This window comes from Typha latifolia, chromosome 14 (assembly GCF_019914945.1).
Source record: "Typha latifolia isolate L0001 chromosome 14, TyphaL0001v2, whole genome shotgun sequence".
Classification (NCBI taxonomy): domain Eukaryota; kingdom Viridiplantae; phylum Streptophyta; class Magnoliopsida; order Poales; family Typhaceae; genus Typha; species Typha latifolia.
Window position 1 is genome coordinate 8,350,272 of NC_133099.1, and position 15,443 is coordinate 8,365,714.

The 15,443-nt window shown below is 33.3% G+C and overlaps 1 protein-coding gene across 2 annotated transcripts; it reads right to left on the reverse strand.

Annotated features, from left to right (window-relative positions):
- Positions 1-999: 999 nt before the first annotated feature.
- On the reverse strand, positions 1,000-13,482 carry LOC140801359 (DExH-box ATP-dependent RNA helicase DExH9). Of its 2 annotated transcripts, XM_073156436.1 has the most exons (15): positions 13,080-13,482; positions 12,428-12,628; positions 12,113-12,331; positions 11,527-11,865; positions 10,445-10,549; positions 6,872-6,982; positions 6,182-6,432; positions 4,399-4,522; positions 3,891-4,170; positions 3,643-3,788; positions 3,360-3,509; positions 3,044-3,276; positions 2,284-2,548; positions 1,335-1,617; positions 1,000-1,241 (listed from the first exon to the last, which is right to left on the reverse strand). In XM_073156436.1, exons 1-14 carry the CDS (start codon positions 13,350-13,352, stop codon positions 1,339-1,341), a joined length of 2,976 nt encoding a protein of 991 aa, XP_073012537.1. In that variant the 5' UTR covers positions 13,353-13,482; the 3' UTR covers positions 1,000-1,241; positions 1,335-1,338. The 2 variants fall into 2 exon arrangements, with proteins under 2 accessions (XP_073012537.1, XP_073012536.1); XM_073156435.1 differs by having other exon boundaries at positions 1,000-1,617.
- Between the last annotated feature and the right edge of the window lie 1,961 nt (positions 13,483-15,443).

A 15,443-nucleotide genomic window follows, 5' to 3' on the forward strand; every position in this document is an offset into this window, starting at 1 on the left:
TTTTACTTAATAACATATTAATACTTATTTTCATGCAATATTAAATTATTGTCATTTATATATTTGACGTTAAGTTTTATTTATTTAGTGTAACAGAAAAAATACTATAAAACATTAGATTATAAATATTTTCTTATTATGTCCGATTAAATATTATATTATTAAGCAATTTCATAATATATACTTAATTTCAAAATTTTACTATTAAAATAATATTTAATAATAATATTATATATTATCATATGAGGTGGTATTATGTATTATATATATTTGAGATAGATAAGTTATAATTTATAATAAGACATTGATCAGATGTTTGAGATTGAAGAGAGAGTAGTAATAAATTCTGATAAAATATTTTTAAAAAAAATTATACTCAAATTAATGGTAAATTAGTAATTGAATTAGTGTGTAATATAAAATATAATTTAAAAAAATAGTATTTCTAAGTGAACGGGAGCTAAAGATTTTATAAAGTAAATTTTGCAAATAGTTATAACATTAAGATGTTTTCCATCTGCTCTGGTTAACCAATGTTGTTAAAAGGCAAACTGAAATCTGGAAATAATAAACAAAAGTTCAAGATCAGCTTAATCTTGTCAAGGATTAAATCACTTTATGACAAATATGAAATCTAACAATTAAAAGAAGAAATTTCACATTCAAGAGTGAGGCAAGAAGTCAGGATGAATTATGAATTCATTTCTTACCTTTAACAAATATGTGATCAACTTCAAGTTTCAAACTTTCATTTATGTTAAAAACAATATATAGACAGAGCTTAAACATGATAAATTTCCTGCATGACTAAGTTAGGAAAAGCACATAATCAAATATTATGTCGGGATAATATAATTAACATTTGGTAGAAGTGCATATATCACAAAGTCAAGACACTGCTAAATTTTAGTAGCAACAGTCAACTGATTGATCTTCTAGTTGATGTCCATGGAACAAAAAATTAGAACTTCCATCTTTATGAGAACAAAAAGGTCCATATAAATAATTTAATTTCTCATTTCTCAATAGATATAATGTTTCTACATCTCAGCTTATTTGACAGATACGAAAAGTTACAAACGGAAAATTGTTACTGACTTGCTGTGACCTATTTCTAACTCAAAACTTTGATAAGGTACAAGGTGGAAGGGGCACACTATCAATGCAAGTGATCTTCCAGTTAGTTGTTACAGCTGCAGGTTCATGAATGCCGCATCAATTTTCACAATCCCTCTCCAAATCTGCAGATATTCTTTGTCTCAGAAGATTACAAGAAAATATGCTTCAGCACAGTAAGTGGAGTTCGAGTATTCCCGCAAATCTAAAATGCATACCAGACTACAAATACAAAGAAGCAGCAAACACAATATCTCGCTTTATCTTAGAAACAGCCTCCTCGAATTTAGCTTCTAGTTGGGTTTCTCCAATAGACTTGGAGGCTAAAATCAACTGTTGCAGAACTTCCTCCAGCCTTCTAATAGCTCTGATCAAGCTACCTTCGAATACTTGTGTAATCTCCATTATCTCGTAGAATTTCGAGCCTTTTGCCCATGAATACACAGCTTCCATGATATCAGGACGGAATGAATTCACAAAGTTCTCCACATCAATTTGGACCTGTCACAAAATTTACAAGGTAAAAGAGAAAGAGCCAGTTAGTCTACTCTGAGCTTAGCAACTAGATATAGTACTGATCCTAAACCCAATAGATGTTTGATCACAAATTTAACATATTACTAACCGCTCACCCAACCATTCAATCCTCTGCACACCCCCAATCAGTGTAACCCTCACATTTTTCCTTCCTTACAGTCCCTTCCCAACCTATAACTACCTACGTTCTTTAACTTTCTAGGAAAAACCCCCTTCTCAGCCACTCACATTGCCTGAAGGCCCTGAACCACCAAACTATCCAACATTTAATTTGGTTGATGAAAGAGTAAGGTGTCTCAATGATCATTTCCCTAAAGAACACATGTTTATTGTACTCATAATTGGAGCAATTAAAAAGATTGGTTATTTTGGGTTGGGTAAAGTATTTTGAATTAGGTAAGGATATCTTGGTAATTTACTTAGTATAGTTAAGTTAACCTAAGAGTTTAATTAAATTTAGTTAACAAAACTAACATCAAGATATTTTCTACACACATTTGATAAAATAAAAAGCTCAATTTGTAAATATTGAAATAGGGTGTAAACTGCAAATAAGTGGAAAGACAGGACGTTAAATACAAATTTACCACAAATATGAGAAAAAAATAAATTAAGCGGCTTATTTTGTACCTTGCACTCAAGCTGAACATTAGCAACCTTTCTTGCTTTGTCTTGTAGCTGAGAGAAGAGCAATTCAAGCGCTTCCCGTGGCTTCCGGGCATCCTGAAGCTTCTCCTGCCAAACAAAACATGAGAGGAGTGCCACCATTTCCTCCACATTAACATCCTTCAGTGCGCCACTAAACATAAGCTCTGTCAGCGTCAGTTCATCAGCAGTGCTGATCTCACATGCTACCTTGCCCTTCAACTCCACAACATCCTCGCTAGTAATATATCTGATATATATAAGGTGATGATCAACCAAAAGTCAACAAAAGGGATAATAAGAAAGTCAAACACCAGAAATGAAATATGTGCGAGTTTGTCAATGATCACACTTGATGGACAAAGGATAATATATCAGGAAAGACTGGAAAACTGCCCAAAAGTTGCGTTTATGGCAAGGTTTCTCATTGTGACACCTATTTCTTCTGTGGTATCTATTCAAAATCAACCATGCTCCTTAGTCAACATAATAATATATTACTAAAAGACACCACAAACCAAGTATTGAAATTGTAGTAAATGGTTTTCCATTTGAAATTCTTTCAACAACAGCGAATAAACTATTTCTCATCAAGAATCATTCTGAAGGAAAACTCTCTCAACTTGAATTGCCATTATTTCCTCTCATGGAACTTCTGATGTTTTTAGATATCGCCTCTTGATAGCCAAGAAACAAAGACTCAGCATTGGTTGAAAAATAATAAATAGAGCTTGATATACATTACCCCAGCCTACGGAGAACCCTTTTCCGAGCCTTGAGCTCATCTTTGAAGGCTAATGCTGTAGAGGAACGCATTGTTTTCTTAATGGACTTGATTCTAGCTGCCAATTCTTGCTTAGCATGCAAAACTTTCAGCTTCTGTTGTATAAGTGGCACGTTTCGAAGTTCATGCCTATCAAACAAGCTCTCAAGAGCCTCAATTCTTCTGACCGCTTTTCTGAATGAATTAGATTGTACCTGAGCAGCACCAATTTGTTTAGGTACCATAAAAGAAGATAAAAGGATATCAAAACTATATTACTATAGAAATTGTTCCCCACTTTCATATCCTCTTCAGGATCCAAGAGAGGAATCCCATCTTTGGCAAATCTGGAAAGAACTTCTGAAACCTTCTTCAATGTGTTCTCGCGAGCCTCCAGTGGCAAAAGATCCTTCGGTATAAATAGACGGATGCTGCTTAGGTTGTCAACCTGTATCAATCTTGTAGGTTAGTTTATTGCAAGAAAAAGACAGACATTTAACAGCAAGATAGAGAAAAAGCAAGCCATAATGGACAAATGAAAAAAGCTACATTTTGAACTAAAGACAGAAAACTATGATGACCTGGGTAAGAGGTACTGAAATCACAACAGGTTCTCCACGCTCATTTAATGGAACAATCTTCATTGACTTCTTCACACCTACTTCTTTATTTACTGAACATCTTGTGAGGACATCAACTGCATAATTAGCTTCCTCGAGCCTTTTATCTATGACATCACAAAAGAAGTAGCACAAAAGCATGAAAAAAAAGAAAGTTTTCGAGACATCATTACAAAAAAACAATAAACTTTCTAACAATCTGCTTTTACCTTCACCTTGACCTTTAACCCTCTCAAAGTTTATTATCACCCCCCATGTAGATTGCTCCTCAATGGAGGAACTTGGAGTCTTGTCATCACTAGGGCATCGAACACGCAAAAGCCTTCCGGGTTGCAAGAATGGTAAACAATGTTTTGGAGAAAACACAATATCTCGGACCTCATTCTTTAAACTTCTATACTGCTGTAAGAGGTTGTAATAGTCCTTTAAACTCTCCTCTTCTTCAATAATCATAGAACTTTTCTCTATTTCCAATTCCTTTACTTGTTTCTGCAGGGAAAAATAGTATATCATAATGGATTAGGAAACATAGAAAGTTAGAAGGGATAGGTTTTCAGATATCTTCTACCAATACAGTGCTAGGAAGAAAGTAGATTTTCTCCCTGGAAACTAAACTAAATATAGTGCTATGAAGAAGGTAGATATATTTCCTGGAAACTATGCTAAATTTTTAGAGAAACAACACAGGCATATCTATCATATTGAACATAATCAAACCTCAAGATCAGGAAGAGCCCGATCAGCTTGAAATTGGTAAAATGAATAACGAAGAAGTTTTTCTGGATCACCATCCTCACAGCGCAATTGATTCAACAGCATGTTGTAGCTCAAGTGGAAAGCACTGGATATAAGAAAAAACTTTATAATAAAAATATGGAACCCACAAAGATACAAAAACACATACGCTGGAGAGAGAAGAGTGCACTGCAAGAATCTCAGAATATGTGAAAGAATAACAGCATCTTAAAAGCAAACAAAGCTATAGCATGTGCAAAAAAATTTTACAACTCGTGCAACCAAAAGATGCAAGTTTCAGAAGATTCAAAGTCATTTAAATTGGAAATTATTTTGTTAGCCATGTCTGATTCCTCAAATGATCACATGCGTAAACCGAATACTTATATAAATGATGCACCTATTGCTGTAATCCATGTGATCGGCAAGCAAAACCATGAAGACCAACACAATATTACAATCTACAAAGCCAACCTTCACCAAGCTATACCATCTTCAACTGATTTCACTATCAATTAAGTAAATTCAGGATACAAAACAATCCATTATTACAGTTTGAGGCCAAAACCTATAAACAAGAATTATATTCCACCTAGGGTTTCAGTATGCCTGTCAATGCTCAAGACCAACACCACATTGCAAAGCCAGCATTCAGCAAGACAGCCCATGCTCAACTAACCTCAAATCAATTGAACTAACTCAAGCTACAACCAACAAGCAATCTTAATACCTTTCAAGTCAACTTCCAACCACTGAGGAACACACCGCAATCTTAATCTTTGACTAAAATAATGATCACACGCATATGATTCAAATTGAACTCGTCTATTTTACAGTTGAATTTTAAGAGTACCCTGATTTCAAGAAGAGCTTTTTTTATGAAAATTACCGTCTCATGCATTCTTAAACTGCATATTAATTTATAATTAGGTTCTCTTAGAAGGCCTATGAAGATCCGACCAAGTTTCAGCTACACTTACAACAATAATTTAACAATGAATTATCAATACATGAGCTATAAAGTGTACAATATCAAAATGACAAAAGAGAATCAAACACTTTCATTATCTCTCCAATTAATTTCATGGGAAAATTATATTCAATAATCTGTTTTTTTGTTTATTATAGTTTAAACCCCAACATTTTTACATGCTTCATTTGCCCCCTGCATTTTTCTGTTATTAGCCCCCAAAAGACCTTGATATTATATTTCACTCCCACTGTAGATGAAGTTAGCATGAATAAACGATCTGCTAATGATGAGTTTTATCATTCTTTCAAGTTGTTCATGGACCAACATTTTGTTGAACCTAAATGTGAACTTGTAGTTAGTGTCATTACCACAATAGGAAGATGATTGATGAATGATATAGTCCTTATGTTCACATCCTATGTTTTTGACATGCTCCATTTGACCTTTGTATTTTCCTTTTATTGCTCAAAAAACACACTCTGTTCTAGTTAAAAGTCTGAATATTCCTTCTTTTTGAAAAGAGAAACAGTTAAGTACAAAATATGCCCCTCCATAAATCTTAAGACCGTAAAACCTAAATGCTAGATAAACACATGGGTGTGTCTGTCATTTGATGTCCATGTCAAGTAAAAGATTAAATCACAACGGTAATCTCCCATACATTATAATTTTTTTTAATGTTAATCTTATAACATAAAGTATGAAACAAGTCAATGGTAGCCAGCAACACAAAGATTTAAGCACCACATGAATCAATAAACTTCAAACTATATGAGCAACCAAGATTGATACCTGTTTAAACAATCAGCACTTCCTTTCAGCATCATTTTAGCAGTTGATGGCTCCATTTTCTCATCCACCATCAAAATGCAAATGCCACGCTGATCAATACCTCGACGGCCAGCTCGGCCACTCATTTGAATGTACTCTCCACTTGATATCCATCTGAATTTATCCCCATCAAATTTGCGTACATTGGTAAATACGACAGTTTTTGCAGGCATGTTCAAACCAATGCTAAAAGTTTCTGTGGCGAACAAACACTAAACAGGAAGTTTCAAATTCAGCAACAGATCAGACCTATATAATAAATTCTCAAATAGTAATGGATGCAAAATGAATTACTTTGGTATGACTCCTAAATTACTTGGCACCTAGAGCCCATCATTACCCTAGGCACTCCACTGGCCAACTAAGTGGACCCCTAGGCTCAAACTGCCTTAAAGACTGACCTAACATATAGATGGGCGCCTTGGTGGCTGCCCCACCTAAGGTGGCTGAATTGAACATAATTTTAAAGATTATCACTAATTTTTCGGTGGTTCCTATCAACCTATACCAAGAAGCTGAACAATCAATAGCTCAAAGATTCAGGATATGCATCTATACTTTTTGGCTACTGTGGCCAAAAGATATCTAGAGTTATTGAGGGGATCAGAAATGAAGTAGAGGAAGATCAATTAGATGTTACGAATTTTGTACCTTGATGAGACCTTCTTGGAACAATATTTCGATCACTTCCTTTAAGATTGGAAGAAGGCCAGAATGGTGCACCCCAATTCCACGCTTTAGTAAGGGCAGCATATTAGAAACCTGTGGATGAAAAATGGGATAAATTATTCATATGTACAAATAAATTGATTGTTACTCATCTTGCCAACATTATCCACTTGTAACACAATAAATGGATTGTGAAAGTACTCATACAAATAGGCATACTTCTTTTTTTATGGGCTACTCATTATATAAGAGAAGAGAATCTAAAGGATTGAAGGCAAATCAAAAGAAGAAAACTATAATCAAGATGCAATTTATTGTCACCAAATCAAATAGTTTGGCAGAAAAAGAAGATGAAACAGATCTATAATCCTTTGTTTGCTTTAGTGTCCACCTGATCAATTGGTTTTACCTCAAATCAAACATTTGTCCTTAATTCGATGACTTTCAGCCAGTTTAGTTGAAATCAAGGATGAAGAAATTACAATCCACTACTTATTCATGAGTTATTCAGTATTTATAGTATATTCTGTTAGTAGTGCCATATTATTTCTTATTACTTAATTGAGGAAACAAGAAAAATAATCATAGGTAACAAACTTGTCCACATTATTATAAAATTCTTATATTTAACTGTATAAACTATTAATTTGTGATAAGATATTAGAAACCGAGAGTTATCTATAAAAGAAGTGACCCCTCAACTTTGAGCTGTGATCCAAATAACCCATATTACAGGGAGAAGTCTTAGATGATCATGAGACAACTCAACATTATTTCAGATAATGACTGCCTTACTGCCCAGGCCCTGCCTTAGACAGAGTATGTCCGACGTAAGTCCCACCCAGATGATTGCATCAATTACTCTTATTCTACTTTAGTACGTGGGTTGACCTTGAATTTGAACTCATTATAGATGCTGCTAGATTTGTAAATCCGAATAGCCTATTATGCTTCTTAGGCAAAAATTCCTATCATTTAAATAATAAATTCTGAGTGCCTGCTGCCAGAGGCTAGCACCAAGGCACCGCCTCTTATGGTATTTAAAACCTCAAATGACCCTTAACAGTTTCAAGAAACTCAAGAGAAAGGCAACCCAAATAGAAGTAATTTAGGGCGTGTTAGTGCAATACTTTACAATGGCAAATTTGTCGACACAAAACACTAGTAATTATATCGCACTATCTAGGATTTTATGTATGATCAAGTCACACTATTTATAGAAGACATGTACATGCAAACAAATCAAAGAATGAAACCAAAAGATCAAAATGTAGCATTCTTGTAGAAACAGTTAGAACCACCATAGTTTTGAAATATTTAGAATATTTAATAAAAAAATTAAAATATTTAGAAATATTTTTAGGTCTTCAGCACGTCAATCTTTGAATTTTGGTTTAGATATATGTATTAAAATCTACATTATAGTCGTTTGTTTTTAGATTATTTTTGTGAATAACATATTTTATTAAAGGTATAACAATAGTCAAATATAAATATTGTTCAACATATAATATAATCGAATACATTCATTAAAATTAATATTAATGATTGAAAATTTCATAATATGAGTAAATATTCTATAATAATATTTAACATAGAATATTAATTAATAATAGGTCAATAATTAAATTATATAGTTGAACATAAAATGAAGAGAATGATTGAAGACTTTATTTGACAACACAAGAATATTAAATATTGTCAATAATCTCCAAAACTTATCCACTAATAGTATTGCTCATTATAATGTCTTACATAGTTTTCATATAAATATAAATTTTATAATTATTCTATAATATGATATGGATATTGAAAATGCACGAAAAGGATTAACATCAGCATAGGCACACCATAAATATATGCAGTTATGGATATGGAATAAGAGTGTTGTGTCTCTGGCGAGTATGATTGATATAATAGTAATAATGATGAACTCATATTATCATGTGTGCTTCTCTTAATGTCATGCTATCTATAGACTCGAGTCATTCCCCCATCTGAGCTTGAGATGGTCATTTTTTTTTTCTACTATCTCTAATAAGTTCTATTTCGTGGTTGATTGATAAATATAGTCATTCTAATAAGAATATACATAATAAGAAAATGACTAAAGTTGATTGATAATGATTGATGGAATAGAAAAATAAAATAAAAAATAGGCTTCATATGACATCATATTTGTTAAAAAAATAATTAAATTGATTAATAATGATTGATGGAAATAGGAAAAAGTTAAAAGAAATAGGATCCGCATCGGCACAAGTCGACATGCACCCGTGTTGGTCGGCACAGCTCGACACAAGGTGTCATTAGCACACCCCATGCCAGGAAAGTCATCATTGGTTTTGACTATAAGACGTATATGGAATATAAGTCAGGTGCAAATCGCATTCAAATTGGTTCAAACTAAACAGCCAAAATTGAGGAGAGTTAAGAAGCACTTTTTCCTTTTATAGTTCACCTAGTACAAATTACAAAGGTTTCTCCACACTTATAAAAAGGATATCACAAGTATGCATTGCATACCTAGTGAAAATTACTTTTAAGCAAAAAATATGATTAAAATTTAGTGAAAATTGAGCAAGAACTTTTTTGTTAAATGAGAAAGTTGGCTAAACTAGTTCTTTCTCCCCAAAGTAATTCTCATGTCAAAGTATGCATTCCATATCAATAAATATGCATTGCATACGAAATATGGTTAAAATCGAGTGAAAACTTTTGGTCTGAGTAGAAAGTAAGCAAAACTAGTTTTTCTCCTCAAAAAAATTCTTATGTCAAATATGTATTGCATGCCTACAAATATACATCGTATATCTACAAGTTTTATATTCAATCTCCACTTCTTAAATTGGAATAAGGAACACTTTAATTTGAATTTATATGTCAAATCAAAAGTCATACACACTACTAGAGATATTTGAGTCAATTCACAAAAGAATAGCAATTCCCACTCTTTTTTTTTACTTTTGGCTCAATTTTATATCACATCAAAGAAAATTACTACACTATTCTAGTTTACAACCAAACACCCTATTTCGCTAGTTTATATTAGAGTTATAATTTTAAGAGTAAAAAGTAGGAATAACTAAACTAGATTTCCCCTTAATCGACAACTAAATGCCACCTAAAGGAATTTAGACAAAAGAGTAATATACTCATGTCATTGAACCTCTATTGAAATCCACCAAAGAAATCCTACCAAGTGGGAGATTTCTCATACCTTTTTGTATATTCCCTTGAAAAAATTTCATCGGAAATGGATTTTCTATCCAAAATATTGACTCCATTATGCTTATAGGAGACCAAGTACATAATATAGTTCATCAATCTTCTTAGTAAACAATGTTTTAAGCAAGGACCAAAAAGAAAAAGGGGCAAAGATCAATGGTCATGAAATTTAACAATTGGCAAAGGTAAATCAAAAACATGAAAAAACAAAGAGAAATCAAAGAGTGGTATATAGAACTACACTGCAAAAGTGTATGTAATCATACATAAGAATGCCAATGATACATTCTCAAATTAGTTATAATCAACCAAAGAACTACATCTTGCCTGAGGAAGCTTCTTGTCATCATCAGAAAGTATATCCATTGCACTCCAGAAAATTGTTTCAATATTTATTTTCTCCTCATCTTCATTTAAGTCCATTTTTGCCATCTAAAACCATAAAGACAGGAACATAATCAGTCCATCATTTGCCATGCACAATGCAAGGTCAGAAGAAATAAATAAAATAGATGGTTAAGACCGTGAAAGCAACAAGAAATAACATCGATACTCAAAATATTTAAAGATATTCATTAAGGCCTCGTTTATTTCAGGAATAAAGTCAATTCTAGAATAAATATTCTTCTCTATTATTCCAAAATGAGATCTTTATTCTAGGAATAACTATTCATGTTCACTTGTATTATAAAATAAAGGTATAATTACCTTTAATGTGATATAAAATAAAGGAAAAGATGAAAAAAATGTGTTTTATTTTTTAAAAAATTACCATGAATACCCTTTGACTTGATATAAAGTAGGTTGACGGGAAAGCTATCAAATAAACTAGTAATTAGGTTAGTGTGTGATATAAGATGTAATTTTGATAAATAGTATTTATATTCTAAAATAGAGTTATTATGATATTTAGCTGTTATTTTAGAATAAGGAGTCGTATTATAGAATAAGAAAAAAATTATTTCTAAAATAAACGAAGGTTAAGAAGAACACTAGAGGAAAATTAAGTATGGCAGCGAGTCAATGACTGTGCTAGCTAAAACTTTTCTGGTCAGTAATATAATACATATTTCAAATACTCAAATTTTCTCCAACAGTTGTGCTAATATTATTATTGACTATATTTGTAATTAATAATTCATATACTCATAAGTTGTACAGACAACTATGCTTTAAATTATTTGGAACATGCTAGTTCATAAGAAAATCAAGAAACATCTAACTATCCAAGCAAAACTTCTCTTTATTATTTTTCAGGAAAATGATGATCAGGTATTATTTGAGACCAACACCAAATTCTTATTTAGTAAAACATTCTCAAGATAATGACAATTGTGGTTTTCAATGAATTAATTGCTTCCTATTATTGATATATAGAAGAGAATTATCTTGAAAAAAAAAAAGCATACCTGCATAGCAAGAAATTCACATTCCCTTTTGCTAAAGCTGAAAAGTATGACTGGATCATACTGGCGTTGAATTATCATTTTCACCATTTTAAATATGTCACTTTCCTCACTAGGTTTACCAGCCAATAATACCTTTTGCCACTTCCCATTTTCCCTTTTCTTATCTCCTTCACCAGCTGGAACTAGAGCATTTAAAGCTTTTTGAAAACTGTCCTCTCTAAACTTCCCCTTTTCATCCACGACCAAGTATAAGCCATCACCTCCAGAAGGAAAAATATAATGCTGAAGTGGTGTAGGTCGATAGTCAGTATACACTATGTGACAAGGTTGCTGATGTACCTGAATACAAAAAGAAAGAGTAATCACATGAGCGACAGCTACTCTGGACAGTTGAAACATGTCTGAACAAATATGTATTCTTGCAGCCAAATTCACCAACAATATTTCAAAGGCTTCAAACAAATGAAAAAGTTGGATGTTTATAATAGCACGGTATTCCAAAAATGTTCAAAAGATCTTAAGTACAATACAATCTAAACACAATTGAATTTTCAAAACGAATTGCAACAAAGGAGCCAGAATGAACCTTCGCGACCCAGTCAGCAAATTCCTTAGCATTAGGAACTGTAGCAGAGAGGAATACAAATCGAGAGTTCTTAGGAGCCATTACAATGCTTTCTTCCCAAACCACACCTCTCTCCCTATCACGCATGTAGTGCACTTCGTCAAATATGATCCAAGCCACCTCACGCATAATCTCTGATCCTTTATATTGCATACTACGCCAGATTTCAGTGGTCATAACCTGAAATTTCATTTTCAAAATCAAATCTAAATAACTAAGTAGCAGTCACCTCACTTAGGAATGTTCAGAACAAGATAAGAGAACTATTAATTATACCAAGCAAGAGGCATTTGGCTCAATTGTCACATCCCCAGTCATCAACCCAACATCTCCAAACTCTTCTTTAAATTCTCTGTACTTCTGATTGCTAAGCGCCTTAATAGGAGAGGTATAGATGACCCGTTGTTGGTCCCGTAAAGACATGGCTATAGCATACAATGCAACAACTGTCTTCCCTGCTGATGTGTGGGCCGAAACCTAAAAAATACGTCATAATACAAAATTGTGACAGGTGTACAATGAATGATATGTAAAAGATGAAAAGGTCACTAAATTTTCAAGTTCTCATCTTCTCTAATCCCAGAAGAGATATTTAGAACTAAAACACTATTGGTACTAAATTAGCGGTATATAACATAACAGGATATAGAAATGAAAGGAAAAAAGAGGAAGAAGAAGAAAAAATTCAGCAGCAAAAATGAGGGAAAACAGTGATTCTTAACCTGTCAAGATTGTTTCAGAACAGCTTCAATAACTAGAAGTAAGAAGGAAAAGAAGCATCTTTACGAGAAAACCCAATATATAACATCATAACAGGAGCTTAGCACCGAAAAGTATACACCTTCTCTTCCAATTTACAATAGAAAAAAGACCAATACCACCAATTCATCAGAGACCAAACAAAGATTACGAGAGAAGGGCAGCATACCATGACCGATTCGCCATTGTCGAGGCACTTGATGGCTTCGGACTGGAAGGGATCGAGCTCGAACGGGAAGTCCTTCGCTGGCTTCGTCTTCTCGCCGGAGGTGATAGCGCGCGGCGTCGCAGCCTGGACATAGCCCTCCGGGTAGGAGACGTCGTGGACGCAGGTCACGGGCCCGTCGATGCGCACCGGCTCCTCCTCCGCCCTCGCCGTCTTCTGTGGTTTGGCGAGCTCTGGGTTTTCGCTTTCTAAGGATTTGCGCTTCAGGGACGCCATGGTGGGATGAAACCCCAAGAGAGGAACTCGAAGGACGAGATTCGAGATCCCTAACTAGGGTTTTAGGGTTTACTTCGAAAGAAGAAAGGGAACCGCGAAACCCTAGCTAACGTTCCGCCGAAGCTACAACAGGAGACAGCTTTCTTAGCCAATAGAATAAAAGAGCTAGTTTCCTGATCCAATGACGGTAAGGACCCCGGTGGGATCTTTTGTTGAAAAACGAGTTTTATTTATAATATAGTCAGAATAAAGGTGTTATTTGTAAATTTATGTTTATATTTATCAATTATGCTAATATACTAGAAAAAATTATTTTTGATAAATAAACTTTTTTTCCAGATACTGATTATAAAATTGCTCTCGTAAATCGCTTTAGTTTTTGTAATTTAATAGTCCATCTCAGTTTGTTGTTCATGGAGTAGCATTATAGTTCTAATTGTTAAGGAAAACAATTGGCCATGGGAGAATTCATTGAGGAGGCAGCAAGGATTTTGTGAATTGGGTGCTGTGGAATTTGTTCATTCTTTCTTTTTCTTTTTTTGTACTTTAATTTGATGTAATATTTCTTGTTTTATGGTTATAAAAGTTAGTTCTTTCAGTGAAATTTGAGATACTTTATCTTTGAGTGAGTGATGAATGATGCTGATTAAGGCTTACAATTGTTTCTATTTATTTGAGTATGTCATAAAATTTCTAATTGTCAATCTCTGCACAGTATGTTATTTGATGAAGCATTACAAACTTCTATTCCTAACAATGGTCAATTTTACAAACTTGCATTGTCTTGGATTTAAGGAATTAATTTTTTTGGAAGTTTATTAGTTGACTGAGCATGATGGTATAAGGAGATTATGCTGCATTGTAAGATCTGTTCTAATCTTTGAAACTCTATTTATATATACTCTCTTTTTGTGTGCTGCTGCAAAAGGGATCCAAACTTGGAGTAGTCTTAATTTTATAAATCCTAATTTGTTATAAGTTTTTCTTTTATATATTATCAAATTACAACACCTAAAGTAGCAAGTAATAATTACTTATGTTCTCTCACTTTAAGTAATTTGACCTATAATGATATTTACTGTTCCAGCAGTCAGAAAAATACTACTAATATAAAGTTTTGTGACATTTCCAACTGACCGTTGATGTAGATACTGTTTAAGTGTTATTTTCTAAAATAACACTAATCGAACATCGCAATATCTATTATGTTCTACTCACGGGAGCAAGCCTAATCACATTAGGTCTGAGGCGTGGGACTAGGTTAAGAGCTCTTATACCATACACCTAGCCTCTAGCTATTTATCTATTTACTTTTATCATTTTTCTTACTTATTAGAGTGCTTTTGCAATTTAGACCATATATTATTGTATATGCTTTCTAGTCCTTTACTTATATGTATAAGACATTTATTTATGTGGATTAGTCGGACTAAAACCAATTCGACCCAACTAATTGAGTCAAATTAGGTAGCCATGTGGTGCTCACCATTATTAGAGATTATTGAACCATCATCCTTTCTCTCCATCATCCCTCTCCACCTCCCCCTTCCTCTCATCTAAGTTGTCGACTCTCACTGAGGCTTCCTTTCCCTTTCGTCCAACCCCTCTTATCCCTAAGAAACAGACCATTCTCTCCTCCTTTTTTTCTCTTTGTATCGAACTTGTCTACCATAATTTCCTTAACCGCATCGTCACCATTACCCTAGCTAATCCATCACCACCACCATCGTAGTCGCTGAGCTCATCCACAACCCCCATTCAGATTGGGACCATAACAATATCTTAGTTTTATTAGCATTTATAAATATCAATGATTATGATATTTACACCACATAATCATCAACATTTCATAAATATTGGCAAAAGCTTAAAAAATATATAAGTGGGTTCATATTAAGTGTGGACAATAGTGAAATTTTAGTAAATGTTATAATTATGAATGAAATGCCGTAGTGACTCAGTTTTACCAGCATTTTATAAATATCAGAATATTTTTAAATATGTTGCTATTATTATGGCCGGTAAAAAAATTAAGATAATAAATGCAGATTTATTAGGTGGATATAAGTCAACTAAACTAAGATCCATATC